At 41.6% G+C, this 13,866-nt stretch overlaps 1 protein-coding gene across 1 annotated transcript in view; it reads left to right on the top strand.

Moving 5' to 3' along the window:
• The window catches only part of LOC147255607 (segment polarity protein dishevelled homolog DVL-1-like), a 34,103-nt gene that overhangs the window by 14,740 nt on the left and 5,497 nt on the right, over positions 1 to 13,866 (top strand). The window contains exons 4-14 of the mRNA XM_086213426.1: positions 83 to 201; positions 4,894 to 5,032; positions 5,674 to 5,767; positions 5,911 to 5,980; positions 6,073 to 6,212; positions 7,301 to 7,377; positions 7,905 to 7,972; positions 8,080 to 8,157; positions 8,258 to 8,392; positions 8,902 to 9,069; positions 11,039 to 11,254. Of these exons, the coding sequence (XP_086069552.1) occupies positions 83 to 201; positions 4,894 to 5,032; positions 5,674 to 5,767; positions 5,911 to 5,980; positions 6,073 to 6,212; positions 7,301 to 7,377; positions 7,905 to 7,972; positions 8,080 to 8,157; positions 8,258 to 8,392; positions 8,902 to 9,069; positions 11,039 to 11,254 (1,304 nt within the window). The remainder of the gene's footprint in view (positions 1 to 82; positions 202 to 4,893; positions 5,033 to 5,673; positions 5,768 to 5,910; positions 5,981 to 6,072; positions 6,213 to 7,300; positions 7,378 to 7,904; positions 7,973 to 8,079; positions 8,158 to 8,257; positions 8,393 to 8,901; positions 9,070 to 11,038; positions 11,255 to 13,866) is intronic.

Below are 13,866 nucleotides of genomic sequence, written 5' to 3' on the forward strand. Positions count from 1 at the left end.
ACTAAACTGTGCTGAGAGTTTGAAAGATGTTCTGTATAAGAGACAGACTCTATTTCTTGACTTTCTAATGTTTGTGTTGCAGTGCCAATGCAGTAAGCATTCGTGACGGCCTGGACACGGAGACGGGTACGGAGTCCCTCCTGAGCCACCGCAGAGAGCGAGAGAGAGAGCGTGCAAGGAGGAGAGCAAGAGAAACCGAGCGTGAGTATAATCAGACAAGAACAGATGGGTCCTAAAAATGAAATTATCCTGTTATTTCTAAGTTATTACATTTCACTGCCTCTTACTCAACACATCCTTTCTTGCACATGTCAAATATAATTAAAGGGGGGCAGACGGAGGACATGTATGGAAAAAGGCCCTGAGGTTCTACATGGTGGATGTTGAGCTATGTGAGACCAAGATAACTGGGAATGTGAGCGAAGAAACTACCAAGGGACTAAGTTCACTGCATGTGAAGTTAGAAAATCTCTGGAATTCAGCGTCTTGCCCAATAATTGTCCTTCTCTTTCCTAAGTGTGTCTCAGGTTTATGGTCAGAGGCTGTTTTCCACTGGCTCAGCAGACTTCAGTCTTGTAAAATGATTAGTGATTGTGTGACAGACACTGGTGCTTTAGGAAATATCTGAGAAAAATGTGTTGCTGCCTTGGAGATAAAAAAGGAATCGTTTACATTGTACCTGAAGCTGGGGAAAAAAAAGTAAATATCCGTTTCACAGCAGATGATTTATGATGACAGAAGACAAAGGAAGTATTTAAATTGTATAGGAACCATATCTTTGAGGGTGTAGAATACCCCTGCTTCTGTAGTAGCTTCTGTTTATGTTACATGCTCTTGTAAAAATCCAGTGCCACACACTTTTACTTGCCTCTTATTCACATGTTGGAATGACTTTGTGCTGCTGCTGCTGCTGCTGCTGCTGCTGCTGCCTTCGGTTGCAAAAGACTTTGAAAGAATTGTAAAACAGCCAGAAGTTTCCTCGACAGGGGACTCTACATAGATGGAACCAAAAGACTTTAGAAACTTTTCACAAGGGCTTTCCTTTAGCGACGGGAGCCCACTCAGCCCAGCGAAGCACTGGCAGTTCCTAATCCTAAGTGCCCAGTTTAAGATTGATTTTTTATTTGTTAAAAATAGCTCTGATTCTGTTGAAATTATTTGAGAAAAATGAATTTTTCATCCAGCTCCAATCTGAATTATTTCTCAGTTTACAAAGTTTATTTGACCACATTTACCCCTCCAGATGATCTACTCCCTTGTTAAGTGTCTGTGGTTGAAATATGTGAGGTGTTTTTAAGTGAACATCAAGTCCGTGTTGTCCACAAGATGAAAACAGGGTGTACTCGTGCTGCAGGTAAAGATGTGTTCACTTATTGGTGTAATCTTTCATTCGATGGCTTGAGATCTTTTTCCTGTCCTTGTCACACAGATATTTTGTCTGAATTTTTTGTATTTTATGGCACAAAATAAGAAGCTCACAGCCTCCAACACTTGCAGCTGTTGAAGGTTGTTTTCATGGGTACAGCCAAGCTTGTTCTCTCTGTCTATATCTGTCTCTCGCCGTCTCTCTTCCACACTTCACAGATCTCTCGCTGTGCATCCTGAGCTTCAGGCTCATTAACCAAATAGTCATTAATTAATTTATGTGCTGAAATAATCATCGGAGTACAGCATCAGGCGGAGGTTGGTGGGAGCTCAAACTGTATTGCGAAACTGGAAACAGGTTGAACTTCATCTTTGCTGGGTAACTGCACAGTCGTCCAATGATTTTATCACGATCCCACTTGATGCAACTCGTGACTGTGATATTGACTCAGTTCTGGCAGATTGTTGATTCTCAGCATGTCAAGATCTAAAGCTGCTTGTTGCTGCGTGTTTGTTATTGTCCTCCATCTCCTGCTGTATTTACTGACCACAGCACAAATTAGAACTGACACAGATGATGTTAAATAGACAATTAGATCCTCACACGCACACAAATGCATGCATGCATGGACACCCATGTTTATTTAAGTCCCTTTTGGGGTATTAACCCTCATCACTACTTGTTTTACTATTACAATATTCTGTAACCACTGAGCCAAAAATAAGTGCCATCCCCAGCGAACTGAGATGTTTCCATTTGAGGTATTAACATAGAATTATGATAATTTTCTGGAGAATCACAGCTGACTTACTGTCCTGTGATGCAATATTGCAGATCAAATCCATTCTAATATGTCAGAGCTGTGGGTCCCACGCTGCTTTACATGTCTCATCAACTGTTGTTGTTTTTTTATTTACAAATGAGTGGTCCTCCAGGCATATCTCAGGTTATCAGAGGCAATGGGAGGTCACACAGAAACATTTTGTCTGTTTTCTCCTCATTGAAATAGATGAGTCAGGTCTACGTGAATCTGGAAGTAAAACGATCTAGACAGTACTTGCCGGTGAATAATACTCCCGATCGTAGTATCCTGCTGAAAATCTCCTCAGATAAAACCTGCTCCGCTCTGCCAATGTGACGGGCTGCAGACGCGCTCGATGTATTTTAAGGGTAACTTACCACTACTCGCTCCACCCTCACTCTAACCTTAACCGCTGACCCAAACACCCACGTTTTAACGATTTCATCGCTGGTTTTCCTCTTCAGTGAGCTGGTCATCAGACTGGTTTGTACACACGTACGCCAGCAGACTGCACACAGTCTCACTCTCTCTGTTTTCTCCTCTCTCCTGCCGGTTTGTTAGCTAATTAAATGAAACCACCAGAGGAGCCGGGTGGGTCCCTTGTGGCACTTTTGTGGCTCAAGCAAGTATATCTAATATAATGTTATTCCATGTGGTTAGGTTGGCTCAGTGTTTACTGTCACGGCCCCGTGGCCTTGGTGTAAAATCATAGAGGTGGAACCAGAAGTGCAGTGTCTTTTTCACCTGGCTGCCTGCAGCATCAGCAGCAGGAATTCCCCTGTCACCATATCCATACGCTTCAGGTCATGCGGTCTCCCCGTGAATGCTCCTCTACAGTGATCGGTTCGAGTGTGCAGTCCTGGTAAACATATCCCTTCATTTTCTATCTGTGCTGTGGTGTTTTAGAATGAAAGAATGAATAATGCAGCAGTTGAAAGTCTTTGGAGGGTGAACAGGTGTAGGACCCTTAAGGCTCCAGTGGTGGGATCCAAGGCTACCAGATGCTCTACATCTTCACCTGTTGTAAGGCAAGACTCGAATATTCAGCTGTTACATTATAGCAGAGAACATTTTATAGCCTTTTTTTGTGTTAAGTCTTTATGATATTACTGGGATTTCAAGGTTGAGGTCAAAGAAGACAGGGCTAAGCTAGAGCACTTATGCTTGTATTAAAGTATTAGCTCAAAGCACAGAAACAGCTGGTGAACTTGAAACTGCCCTCTGTCATGAAAATATCTTAAAATCTTTTTTTTTACAGAAGCAGCTCTGCTAAAAGCATCAGGGATTTAATAAGCGGATGGTGTTTTCACCTGAGGCAGCGATGGGAGAGGGCAGCGGATCATCTCAAATCTCTCTGTGTTTTGGCGAATGTCATCATCTGATTGGTCAGCGACAGACAGATTAGCAGTCATTCTATAGTTGCGTGCCATAGAGGGGAGGGAGGAGGCTATACTTTCTCCTGACTCCCTGCTCAGTTTCTCAATGCTCCGGATGAAGGCACACCGCGTGCTGTGGTGAGACGGATTTGTTGTTTACTTTGTTAATTGATTCAACATTTTAATTTGACCCTACGTGACATCTGATTTTGTTATGAGGCTAGTTCGGTATAATTAGAAGTCTTAAGGATGTGTTGTCTTGCAGTAAGGAGCCTTTGTAGTTGTTTTAAGCTTTAATTGGATGATTTGTTTAATGTAATATACAAAAAAATACTACTTTAAAGACTTCAATGAGGGCATTATCTATTTCTTTATGGATCATGAATATGAAACTTTAAATCAAATTTCTACTTATTTATCATTAAATATTAAAGTTAAAAGGTAAAAAATTGACTTTTTCATTTGTCTAATCAAAAAGTGTCATCTTACTCGCCTTTCTAGTTTTTCATCATTTTCTTTTTATTCACTGTCTCTTGTAGATAAGCTGTGAAGCCAGCGACCGTCTGGGGCTCTGGCTGGGTTTTAGAGAGTGACTAGCACAGACGGAGCAGAGCACAAAGATACAGATTTCAGTCTGGCTTGGTGAACTTGTCCACTTGTCTGTCTGGCATGGCATTCGTCAGCACATGGAAGGAAATATGTTGCTGTGAATCCTGACAGTGGATGTCCCGCTGTTTGTTGACTGCTTGTGTGCAGTAGCTCAGTTTTCATAAAAAGCACCTGGTTGGGCGGAGCTAGCGATGGGAACTACCACATTGCTGGAATGTTTTGCCTGCTCTCGGCAGATACGCTCTCGGCAGATTCGCTCTCTGCCGCGCCCTCTTCACTTTTTGAGACCTTTCCAACCAATCCGCTGTTACCCAGAGACAGCGCCACCTCGCTGGCTATGTATGTATGAAGATGGACGGTGTATTGGTACCCCGGAGGTGTTCAATCTGTCTTCAAGGAAATTAATTTACGCAGATTTCTGTATTGTAACTGTATTAATTCATCACATATTTGTAATAATCATCTACACTCTGTTTATTTACTCTTAAGTGAGACTCAAATCTTTCAATTCCTGGTGGTACCAAAGATGAAAGCTCCTCTGCTGTTTCTCTCACTGTTACTCAGACGATTACTTGCCAATACTGCCACTCTCACCATCTTCCCTCTCCTCCTAGTTGCTCCCTCTGGTTCGGTTCTGACCCCGCACTAAACAACATGACCACCCGTCTGATTCGCTGCTATCCTCTCTCTCTCTCTCTCTCTCTCTCTCTCTCTCTCTCTCTCTCTCTCTCTCTCTCCAGTCCCTCGCATCAATGGCCACTCTAAATCAGAGCGCACTGCAAGGGATTCAGCCATGGGTTACGACAGCACCTCGGTAATGAGCAGCGAGCTGGAATCTAGCTCGTTTGTAGACAGCGAGGAAGATGAAGATGCGAGCAGGTAACATACTTCCTCTACAGCCCTACCCCTAAATCAGTAGCTGTTGTAACAAGGGCTTCACTCTCCACACTAAAAGTGAAATATACACTCTCAAAAAACTGGAAGCAGCAAATGAAATGAATCTAAAGCTGATACTGCTCAGTGGTGTTGGTTTACCTGTATGTAGTGGATATTTATGAGATTTCTCCCCTTTCACTGTCTTTGATGGAGGATAAATTCAGTCTGCAAGCATTTGAAATTGTACTAATCTACAGAAGTGTATGTTATATAGAGAGCAAATGCAAGTGAATCTATTTATAATCAGCACAATGTATGGTGGATTTTGATGTTTTGACAAATTTGATACTTCAGGGTTTAGTTGACAGCTGAACAAGGCCCCCCGCACAGACAGAACGTAATCTTCTGACTTTGGTTCCTCTTCTGCACTTTGGTTCAATTGTGGTCTCACGTCAATCGAACCGCACTCCTGTTCAATGTAACATGGGCCGAGACTGCTATGGTTACTGCTCTCACAAGCACCAAACTGAACGGGCCCATTAGTCGAACCATACCAGCGTTCAACTGAAACCGACTAGGGTGTGAAAGCCTTTGCTCTCCTACTTTTTTGATTGTATTTATGTGTCTCTCCTTTTTTGTTTTAGGCTCAGTAGCTCCACAGAACAGAGTTCGTCTTCGCAGCTGATGCGCCGGCACAAACGCCGCAGACGGAGGCATAAAGTGGCCAAAATAGACCGGGTGAGGGAAGACAAATGACTGCTGAAATTGAAATTGACGCTGAGAGTGAGAAACAGATGAGTGCGGTCATTGATATAGATTTTGTGCCAGCTTGACTGTTTGTAATGTGCATCACACGTCGTATCCTCCCTCTGTCTCTCCAGTCTTCATCCTTCAGCAGCATCACAGACTCCACGATGAGCCTCAACATCATCACCGTTACACTTAACATGGGTAAACCTTTTATATCAACGCGATTTTAAATATAGAAATACAGCTATTTTAATGTTAGACCTGATAGTCATTCCATTGTTCCTCCTTGACAGAGAAGTACAACTTTTTGGGTATCAGTATTGTCGGTCAGAGTAATGACCGGGGAGACGGCGGCATCTACATTGGCTCCATCATGAAGGGAGGAGCTGTGGCTGCTGATGGAAGGATAGAACCTGGAGACATGCTCCTCCAGGTACACTCGTATACATCCCTCCGGTTCTACAGCAACAATTCGCGTCATTTCATTTTATTTGTGGGGCTGCATTTCACAATTACTTTCCTTATCTATGACTTAGCAAATTGAAATCAATAGATTAATCGTTATAGACCCTTCTCACTAAATTGTTTTTTGTTTTTTTTTGCATAAACTCAATCCCAAATCCAAAGTTATCAGTTTACTATTTCATAAAGCCATGAAAAATAGCACAAGCTCAATTATGGAAATCTGAGTCAGACTTTTTCTGAGCATTTTTGCTTGAAAAGTGATTGATCAGTTAAAGATTATTTGGATCACCTACTTTATTAATTGTGTTTCAGCTCTGTAATTTTCTTGCAAGCTCTTTTTGTGTTTCTTGGTAAAGTCTGGCCGCTGCTGTTTCTACAGCTTAACTTACACGGTTGATGTATTTCTTATATGAGGCTTTGTGATCTATTAATAACCAAAGAGTTGTATTGAGTTTGCTCAATGCTTCTGTGAAACTTGTAATTCTGCCTCTCCTTTTCCTTCCTGTTACCGCCTCTGTTTGATCTCGCTGCAGCAGACCTCGAAAAACTCATTAATGCTCCCATCCCGTTCAAAAATAAACGTTTCCAAGTCATACGACGTAGCCACCACTGCCTAAATACTTCCGTTCTGGTTTTACTTTTTCATTGATGCAAAGCCATGTACAGCCACAAGAGGGCAGCTCTGAGTTTCTGATGACAATCATCAGCTCAGTTTATCTGTAAGCGTTCAGAAAACATGCACATATAGGAGCAGAGTTCTTGTTCTTACATGTATTTAAAGTTGAGCATGAATTCTCTTTCAGGTTGTATTCACTATAAAAACACATGATGGCAGATTACAATTTGTTGTTGCCCAAAAATTCAAAATATTGGTCTTATTTTTGCCTTTATGTCACAGAGAAAGCAGATTCGGATTTGCGGGGTTCCAAAGGGACTAAAAGTACTGTAGAGATTAAGATAGGATCACTGTTGAGCTTCAAAATGACTCTCTTTATTCATCAGTAATGTTATTTGGTATAATTAGTAAATTGATTTTTTTTTTTTAATGTCAACCAGGTGAATGATGTAAATTTTGAGAACATGAGCAATGACGACGCTGTGAGGATCTTACGAGAGATCGTTTCCAAAACAGGGTAAGAGCAGTCACTGAATAGTGATTTCTTTTTCTGCTGTCTAAAATAATCACAATGACAGTGTAAATACTCTATGCAAGGCGTTATCTCAAATTTCAGATTAACTCATACACAAGAAAGCTTATTGAGATGTAATAAAACTGTAAAACACAAGAATATCCCGACAGTATAGACTATTTTGTTTGTTGTGAGGTAGCGTCACTTGTTGTCGTTTCTCACTGCTTTCTCTCGCTGGTTGACCAGGGAGCGTTAACAGCTCCTGCACTATTCTGTCCGCTCTCATAACCTTTAGGATGAACATGCAGATTATCTGATTTTATTTATTTTTTCTGGATCTGTGGTGACTCACATTAAATACTCTCTTCTAAATAAAACCTCACAGTTCATCAGTAATTTCAAACATCTGACAGCTGTGAATTTAATCTGATTAGATATTTCTAGCAGTAGATAATTTCATGTTATTTTTCTTGTTGCTCAGTGACACTTTTCTGAACTGATAGTGCGTTTGTTTTTTGTTTTTTTTCCAGTCCTATTAGTCTTACTGTTGCTAAATGTTGGGATCCGTCTCCTCGAAGTTATTTCACCATCCCTCGAGGTACAATAACAACTACTGTTATATTGTATTTATGTGGTTTTATGTGTAGATCTTTGCAATAGTTTAAATGTCATTAAACAAAGTTGCCCTCATCTCAATTTATCCAGCTGAGCCGGTGAGACCCATCGACCCTGCAGCCTGGATTTCACACACCACCGCCCTGACAGGCCCTTACCCACACTATGGTAGAAACATGCATTACATCACATTAGTAAAAGCTTTAACTTTTAGGAATCATTATAGTTAACCTTTTTTCCTGCTTCTAAAACTCTTCTCTTATCCCAGAGTTTGATGACTTGCCTCTGTCAACGAGTAAAACAGACATGGCAACTATTGTCAAGATAATGCAGTTGCCAGACTCTGGGCTAGAGATTCGAGACAGGATGTGGTTGAAGATCACTATTTCCAACGCTGTTATCGGTGAGAAAAGCTTGATGTGGAGTTATTTATCTGCAGTAATTTTGGTGCATGCAAAGATTGGAGATAAACTGTTCTCAAACCTCTGACACATATTTATGCAACATTTTCTCAAGAGCACTAATTGGATTTATAAATGCAAACATTCAATTTGAAAGGTCTGTAATTACATTGTGGTTCTTGAATTTGTCAAAAGCCTGGTGTAATTTGTTAGAGACACTCTAGTGTTACTATATATATGTAGGAATTAGCATCAGTGGGCTCTTTCTATTCGCTTACATCCCATTGAACTAAGTTCGTTCCACACATAGTTTTGACGTTAAATCACTTTTATTTCATGTTCTTGCAACAGTGTGTTGCTGTAACTGTAGCCCCCGCGGTGTGCAGTGTGCATATCAATGGTATTTGTAGCATCTGTTCAACATATCAGAGCGGGAGCCTAAAAGTCTGTGAATGTGCGTGTGTGTGTGTTTGTGTGTGCTTGTGTGTATGTGTGTGTTTTGCTGTGTCAGGTGCTGACGTAGTGGACTGGCTTTACTCCAGAGTTGAGGGATTCAAGGATCGACGGGATGCGAGGAAGTATGCAAGCAGTCTGCTGAAACACGGCTACCTGAGACACACCGTCAACAAGATCACCTTCTCGGAACAGTGCTACTACACCTTTGGGGACCTCTGTCAAAGTAAAGCCACTTTCTCAGGCCTTGGCCAGACTGGAAGGTCAAATGACAACATTCACAATGTTTTCTGATAGGCAGCCTCCCTGCCAGTCATACATAGAGTCCCTCCCCCTTCCACACAAGCACTTCTAAGAAGCTCAGGTCACTGCGGCTGCCTCCTTCATCACACAGAAGATAGGCACAGTTCCTCATGATTGACACAACTTCGCTGTGTACAGGATTCACTTCTCTCATAACTGTTAGTACACTTTACAATTATGTTAAGGAATTTTTTCCTCAATAAACCCACTTCTGTTTAGAAAGTAACAAATAAGCAAGAGTGCAGAAGTTAGACTTAGACCAGTTGGGCGTGTGACCCCTGGGAAATACTTTTTTTTGCCTTACTAGAATAAAGTGTAATTGCACATCAGCTACAGTTGGTGGCAGTGGCGTTCTCATTGTCAGAATGTGCACGGTCAGTATTAGCTCTGTGGTGTAAGGTCTTTTTGGACCGAGCATGCGCACACAGCACAGAGCGGGAGACATGAAGTGCAGTGAACAAACCCTCAGAGGCACCATGGAAAAATATTTAACAGCCGTGAAAAAAAAAAGGACAGAGATAATGAGACAAACGACAGTCTTCCGAAAGCTAAGACGAGGAAATATGACAAAGTGAATGTAGCGCTTGGCTTCCCCATGGCTACGGTGGAAGACGAGGTTATTCAGTAAACACACCAGTCTTTCAACAAACAATGTTAATAAAGTTACTCTTTGTTGTAAGTCGGTCAAAAAATATTACAGTTTAAATACTAGAAAACTAGGATTTTTTCTGTTACAGACTAAAAAACAATGATAATAAAGTTATTCTTTGTTGGAAGGTGATCGATATTTTTTTGTTTTGTTTTCTTTAATGTTAAGAATACAATGTGTGAGGAGTACCTATAAAAAAATTGATAGACAAATTATTCTATTTGTAGTGGCGGTGAAGAGTGGGGGGGGGTGCGAAATGTTTTCTTCTTTCGGGGGAGGGGGCGTAACAGAAAATAACTGAGCAGCGCTGACATAGACACAGCTGGATGAAGCACACACACACACACACACACACACACACACACACACAGTCTCTCTCTCTGTCTCATGCTTTATTTTTATTTGACCTTAAACACTTTTACACTCAGGACAATGAGTCGTAATTTACATGAGAGTTATTTGTCTGACAGTGACAGAACCAGTCTGAACAGTCAGCTGCTCCACATCACAAGGCAGTCAGCGTCACGTCAGCGAAAGAAGAAGCTCAATCTGAGGCTGTTCTACAAACAGTTCATTCAGTCCTCTGATCAAAAACACTGGTCCAAAGTTTAATCTGAGGCTTTTTTTTTCTAAATCGTGAATAGATAATAATTATTGCAACTTCTGATCAGTCCCTATTAATTTCTTGAAATCATTTTCATAGCCACCTCGAGTTTAAGTCGCACTAACTTCCAGACGAAAACCTGCCCCTTTCTAGTATGCACACATATCCCAATATTTGTGGTGGTTGTACAGACAACGGTGTACTCGTTCACCCATTCTAAAATTGTTTTACCACTAATCTACATTTTAGGTCCTGCAGAGGGCAGACTGCATGTTCCCATGAGAGTTTCCTCTGTTCACACACCATTCCTCTTTCTGCAGCATCGTGATGCTTCACAACTTGTACCTTTCTCCTTGTTTGTCTGGTGAAACCACATTGGAAAGCCATCAAACCATTGTGCATTTATGGACGCCTTTGTTGTTACCATCGCAACTTATGTAGACTGTAAAAGTTGGCACTGTCTGTCACAATAATTTGCATCTCATCACTTGCGAATAACATTGAGAATTAAGAGACATTCCTGCAGTCTGAACAAGGCCATAGTGTGTCAGTAATGCAATCCCATGCATGTGGACTTTGTTCATGAATGGGAGGATTGTGCTAAGTCTTTCCATCTCTGTCTGTTTTCTCTCCAATAAGACATGGCATCACTTAATTTAAACGAAGGATCCAGTGGAGGAGGTTCTGAGCAAGACACGCTGGCACCGCTCCCTCCCTCCAGCAACCCCTGGCCTCTGGGCGGGCAGCCATTCCCCTATCCTCCCTTTCCCTCTGCACCACCCAGCTTCCCTCCAGGATACTCAGACCCATGCCATAGTTTCCACAGTGGGAGCGCAGGCAGCCAGCACAGCGAGGGTGAGCAATGACGAGAAGGACTGTTGAGTTTTCCGTCAGCCTTTCATGAGTTAATGTGATTATTTGGCTCAAAATGCAACATGACGAACTTAAATCTAAGTTCCTGATAAATGATGTCAGTATTAGCAACTGTCTGAGTCATGATAGTTGATATTTCAAAGCTTTTTTTGTACTTCATATTTCAAAATGCGTCTGCTAATACACATCATGTATCATTAGGTCAGTCATGAGCATCTTGAGTCATGCAGCGGACAGCTCTGCAGTACTGGGTGTGTACAAAAAAAAAAATCCGATCAGCCACGTGATTACAAATATCCAGATTAAAATAATCAACACCGAGTGATTCTTTTTCATTTCCATTCTGAATCAACACGTGATCGTGCTTTGTGTTGCTGCTGCATGGTTTTTGATATCTGCATTGAGGGAGAGTGGAAAACTGACAGGTTGTGTTTGGGTGATCGTGATAGTGTGGTTGTAGAATAGTTTTTAAACCAGACAAGTCAGACAGGTAATGGTAAGTTACCATTTATCTGTCTTACTACTAAACTACGTCTGTTTTTTTTCTGCAACTTTTAAAACATGGAATATGACGTAGAATGCCATGTCTTGTAGTGTGCCTGCGTGTTGCAATGAGCGCATGTATGCATTTTTGAGTGGCAGTTTTCCATAACTCAAAAATGTTTTAATTCAATACAAATGGAAGGACCAAGTTGAGGGACGGGTGTAACGGTAATTTTGGGCTCAGGTGTAGGTCATTAGGTAGCCGGAAAGGGCTTGGTTGGGAGGTGTGTGTAATTCTGTTGTTCCCTCTGTTTCTGCTGGGCAACGGTAGACTGAAGGAGGAGGTAGTCCCAGGACACTGGGGGAACCGGTAAGCCTGCTAACCCCCTCTCCTCCACTGCTGCTGCTCTCCCTCTCTCTCTCTCTCTGTCTGTCTGTCTCTCTCTCTCTCTCTCTCTCTTTCTCTCTCTCTCACCATCATTTCTCCTCAGTCTTATTCTGTTCTTTACTCCTCTTCTCTTGTGCTCAACATTCTCCACCTATCATAGCTTTAAGGTTTTTTTCCTACACCCGTCCCATGCGTCGTCCTTTGTCCGTGCGTATCCTGTGTGTGACTCTCCTGACAGTCCATTCTCCCTCTCTGCACCTCTGGGCATGCATTCGTACTGTGCTGGGAGGTGCATGTTGCAGGATCAGCTACTTTGAGGCTTGTGCTATCATTGTCTTTGATAGGGGGCGATCATGCACCACTTTACCCAGTACTGTTGGGCTCATTGCAGAAGGGAACTATGGAATGTTTGATTATGCAACAGTGTGGTACACCTACATCAGTATGACACCACCTGTGTGTGTTACCAGCATTGCCGCCCATCTTTTTCAAGAATTTTTGACATGGAAAACTTGCTTCTGAAAATCTGTTGTACTATTCTGTATTATCCACTAAGCACTGTGCAGTAGGGGTTTTGAGATGCAGGTGTATCATGTTCACATTTGTGCTTTCAGGAAATTCCAGTGTTTGTACGAACATTCATTGAAGATGATGCTGATGTTTTTAGCTACCTCAGGTGAAACTTGGGGAAGAAACCACCGAAAGCCCCATGTTTACTCTTGACTATTGACTCTTGCCATATTGTATAAGCAAATATTATCTAGTTACACATTTAACAAAGTGCTTTGATGCCTTCATTAATATTCATCAATTCGATTGTATATCCCACACGCTAGCCTATAATATCATCTTGATGTCTGGTGTTTGTTACAGTTCATGAACACTTCATTAATCTTTTATGATTCTGCCTCCAGAGGAATTGAGGCATGGCAAATGTATTTATATAGCACATATTCATGCACATGGCAGCTCAAAGTGCTTCACGGATCATGGAACAAAACAAAACATACGATCAAAGTACAAAGAAAAACTGAATAAATACAAAAAAAAGAAAAAATAATGGATAGGCATGAAAGAAGCTGGTAACTCAGAATCTGTTAAAAGTGCCCATCACTATCCCCAGTCTGAGATTCTCGGGTATTTGGTTTCAAATGCCGGCAGTATAGTGGCTAAAGGCAGCATCACTATAATTAGTTTTTAACCCTGGAGACAGCCAGTAAAGTAGCCAGCCAGTCTGGGAGGGCTACAAGCTTCTTATTGGGTCAGGTTTTTTGTGTTTGACATAAGACAAGCTAGTGATGATGAGGATGATCTTTACCTTTCAGGTACTTTTTGATCTTTCTTCTTTTGCACCAAATAGAATAACTTCAGTTTCATCCACGTTCAGCTGGAGTAAATTACAGAGTTTCCAGCTTCTCATGGACATACGAGTGATAGGGTTAGTAGTACCTTATCATTTTGATGATATCCGGTACATGTAAAGTTTAAATAACAGAGCTCCTAGAATAGATCTAGGGGGGAATCCACGCGTTGTTGGAGGTGCTCAGATCGACAGCTAATATACCAATTGAAATAAAATAGTCTCCATCTTGACGGTACGACTTGGACCATTCCAGACAGACAACAGACGGACAAAAAAACAGTACTCAAGGCTGTATATTAGTACATTGTGATTGTCCATATTAGGTCAAGGAACACCAGTACGGAGACTTCTTTCTGAACA

The sequence above is a fragment of the Aulostomus chinensis genome, chromosome 9 (assembly GCF_037954235.1).
Source record: "Aulostomus chinensis isolate RoL2024-O1b breed Wild chromosome 9, RoL_Achi_v1.0, whole genome shotgun sequence".
Taxonomy (NCBI): domain Eukaryota; kingdom Metazoa; phylum Chordata; class Actinopteri; order Syngnathiformes; family Aulostomidae; genus Aulostomus; species Aulostomus chinensis.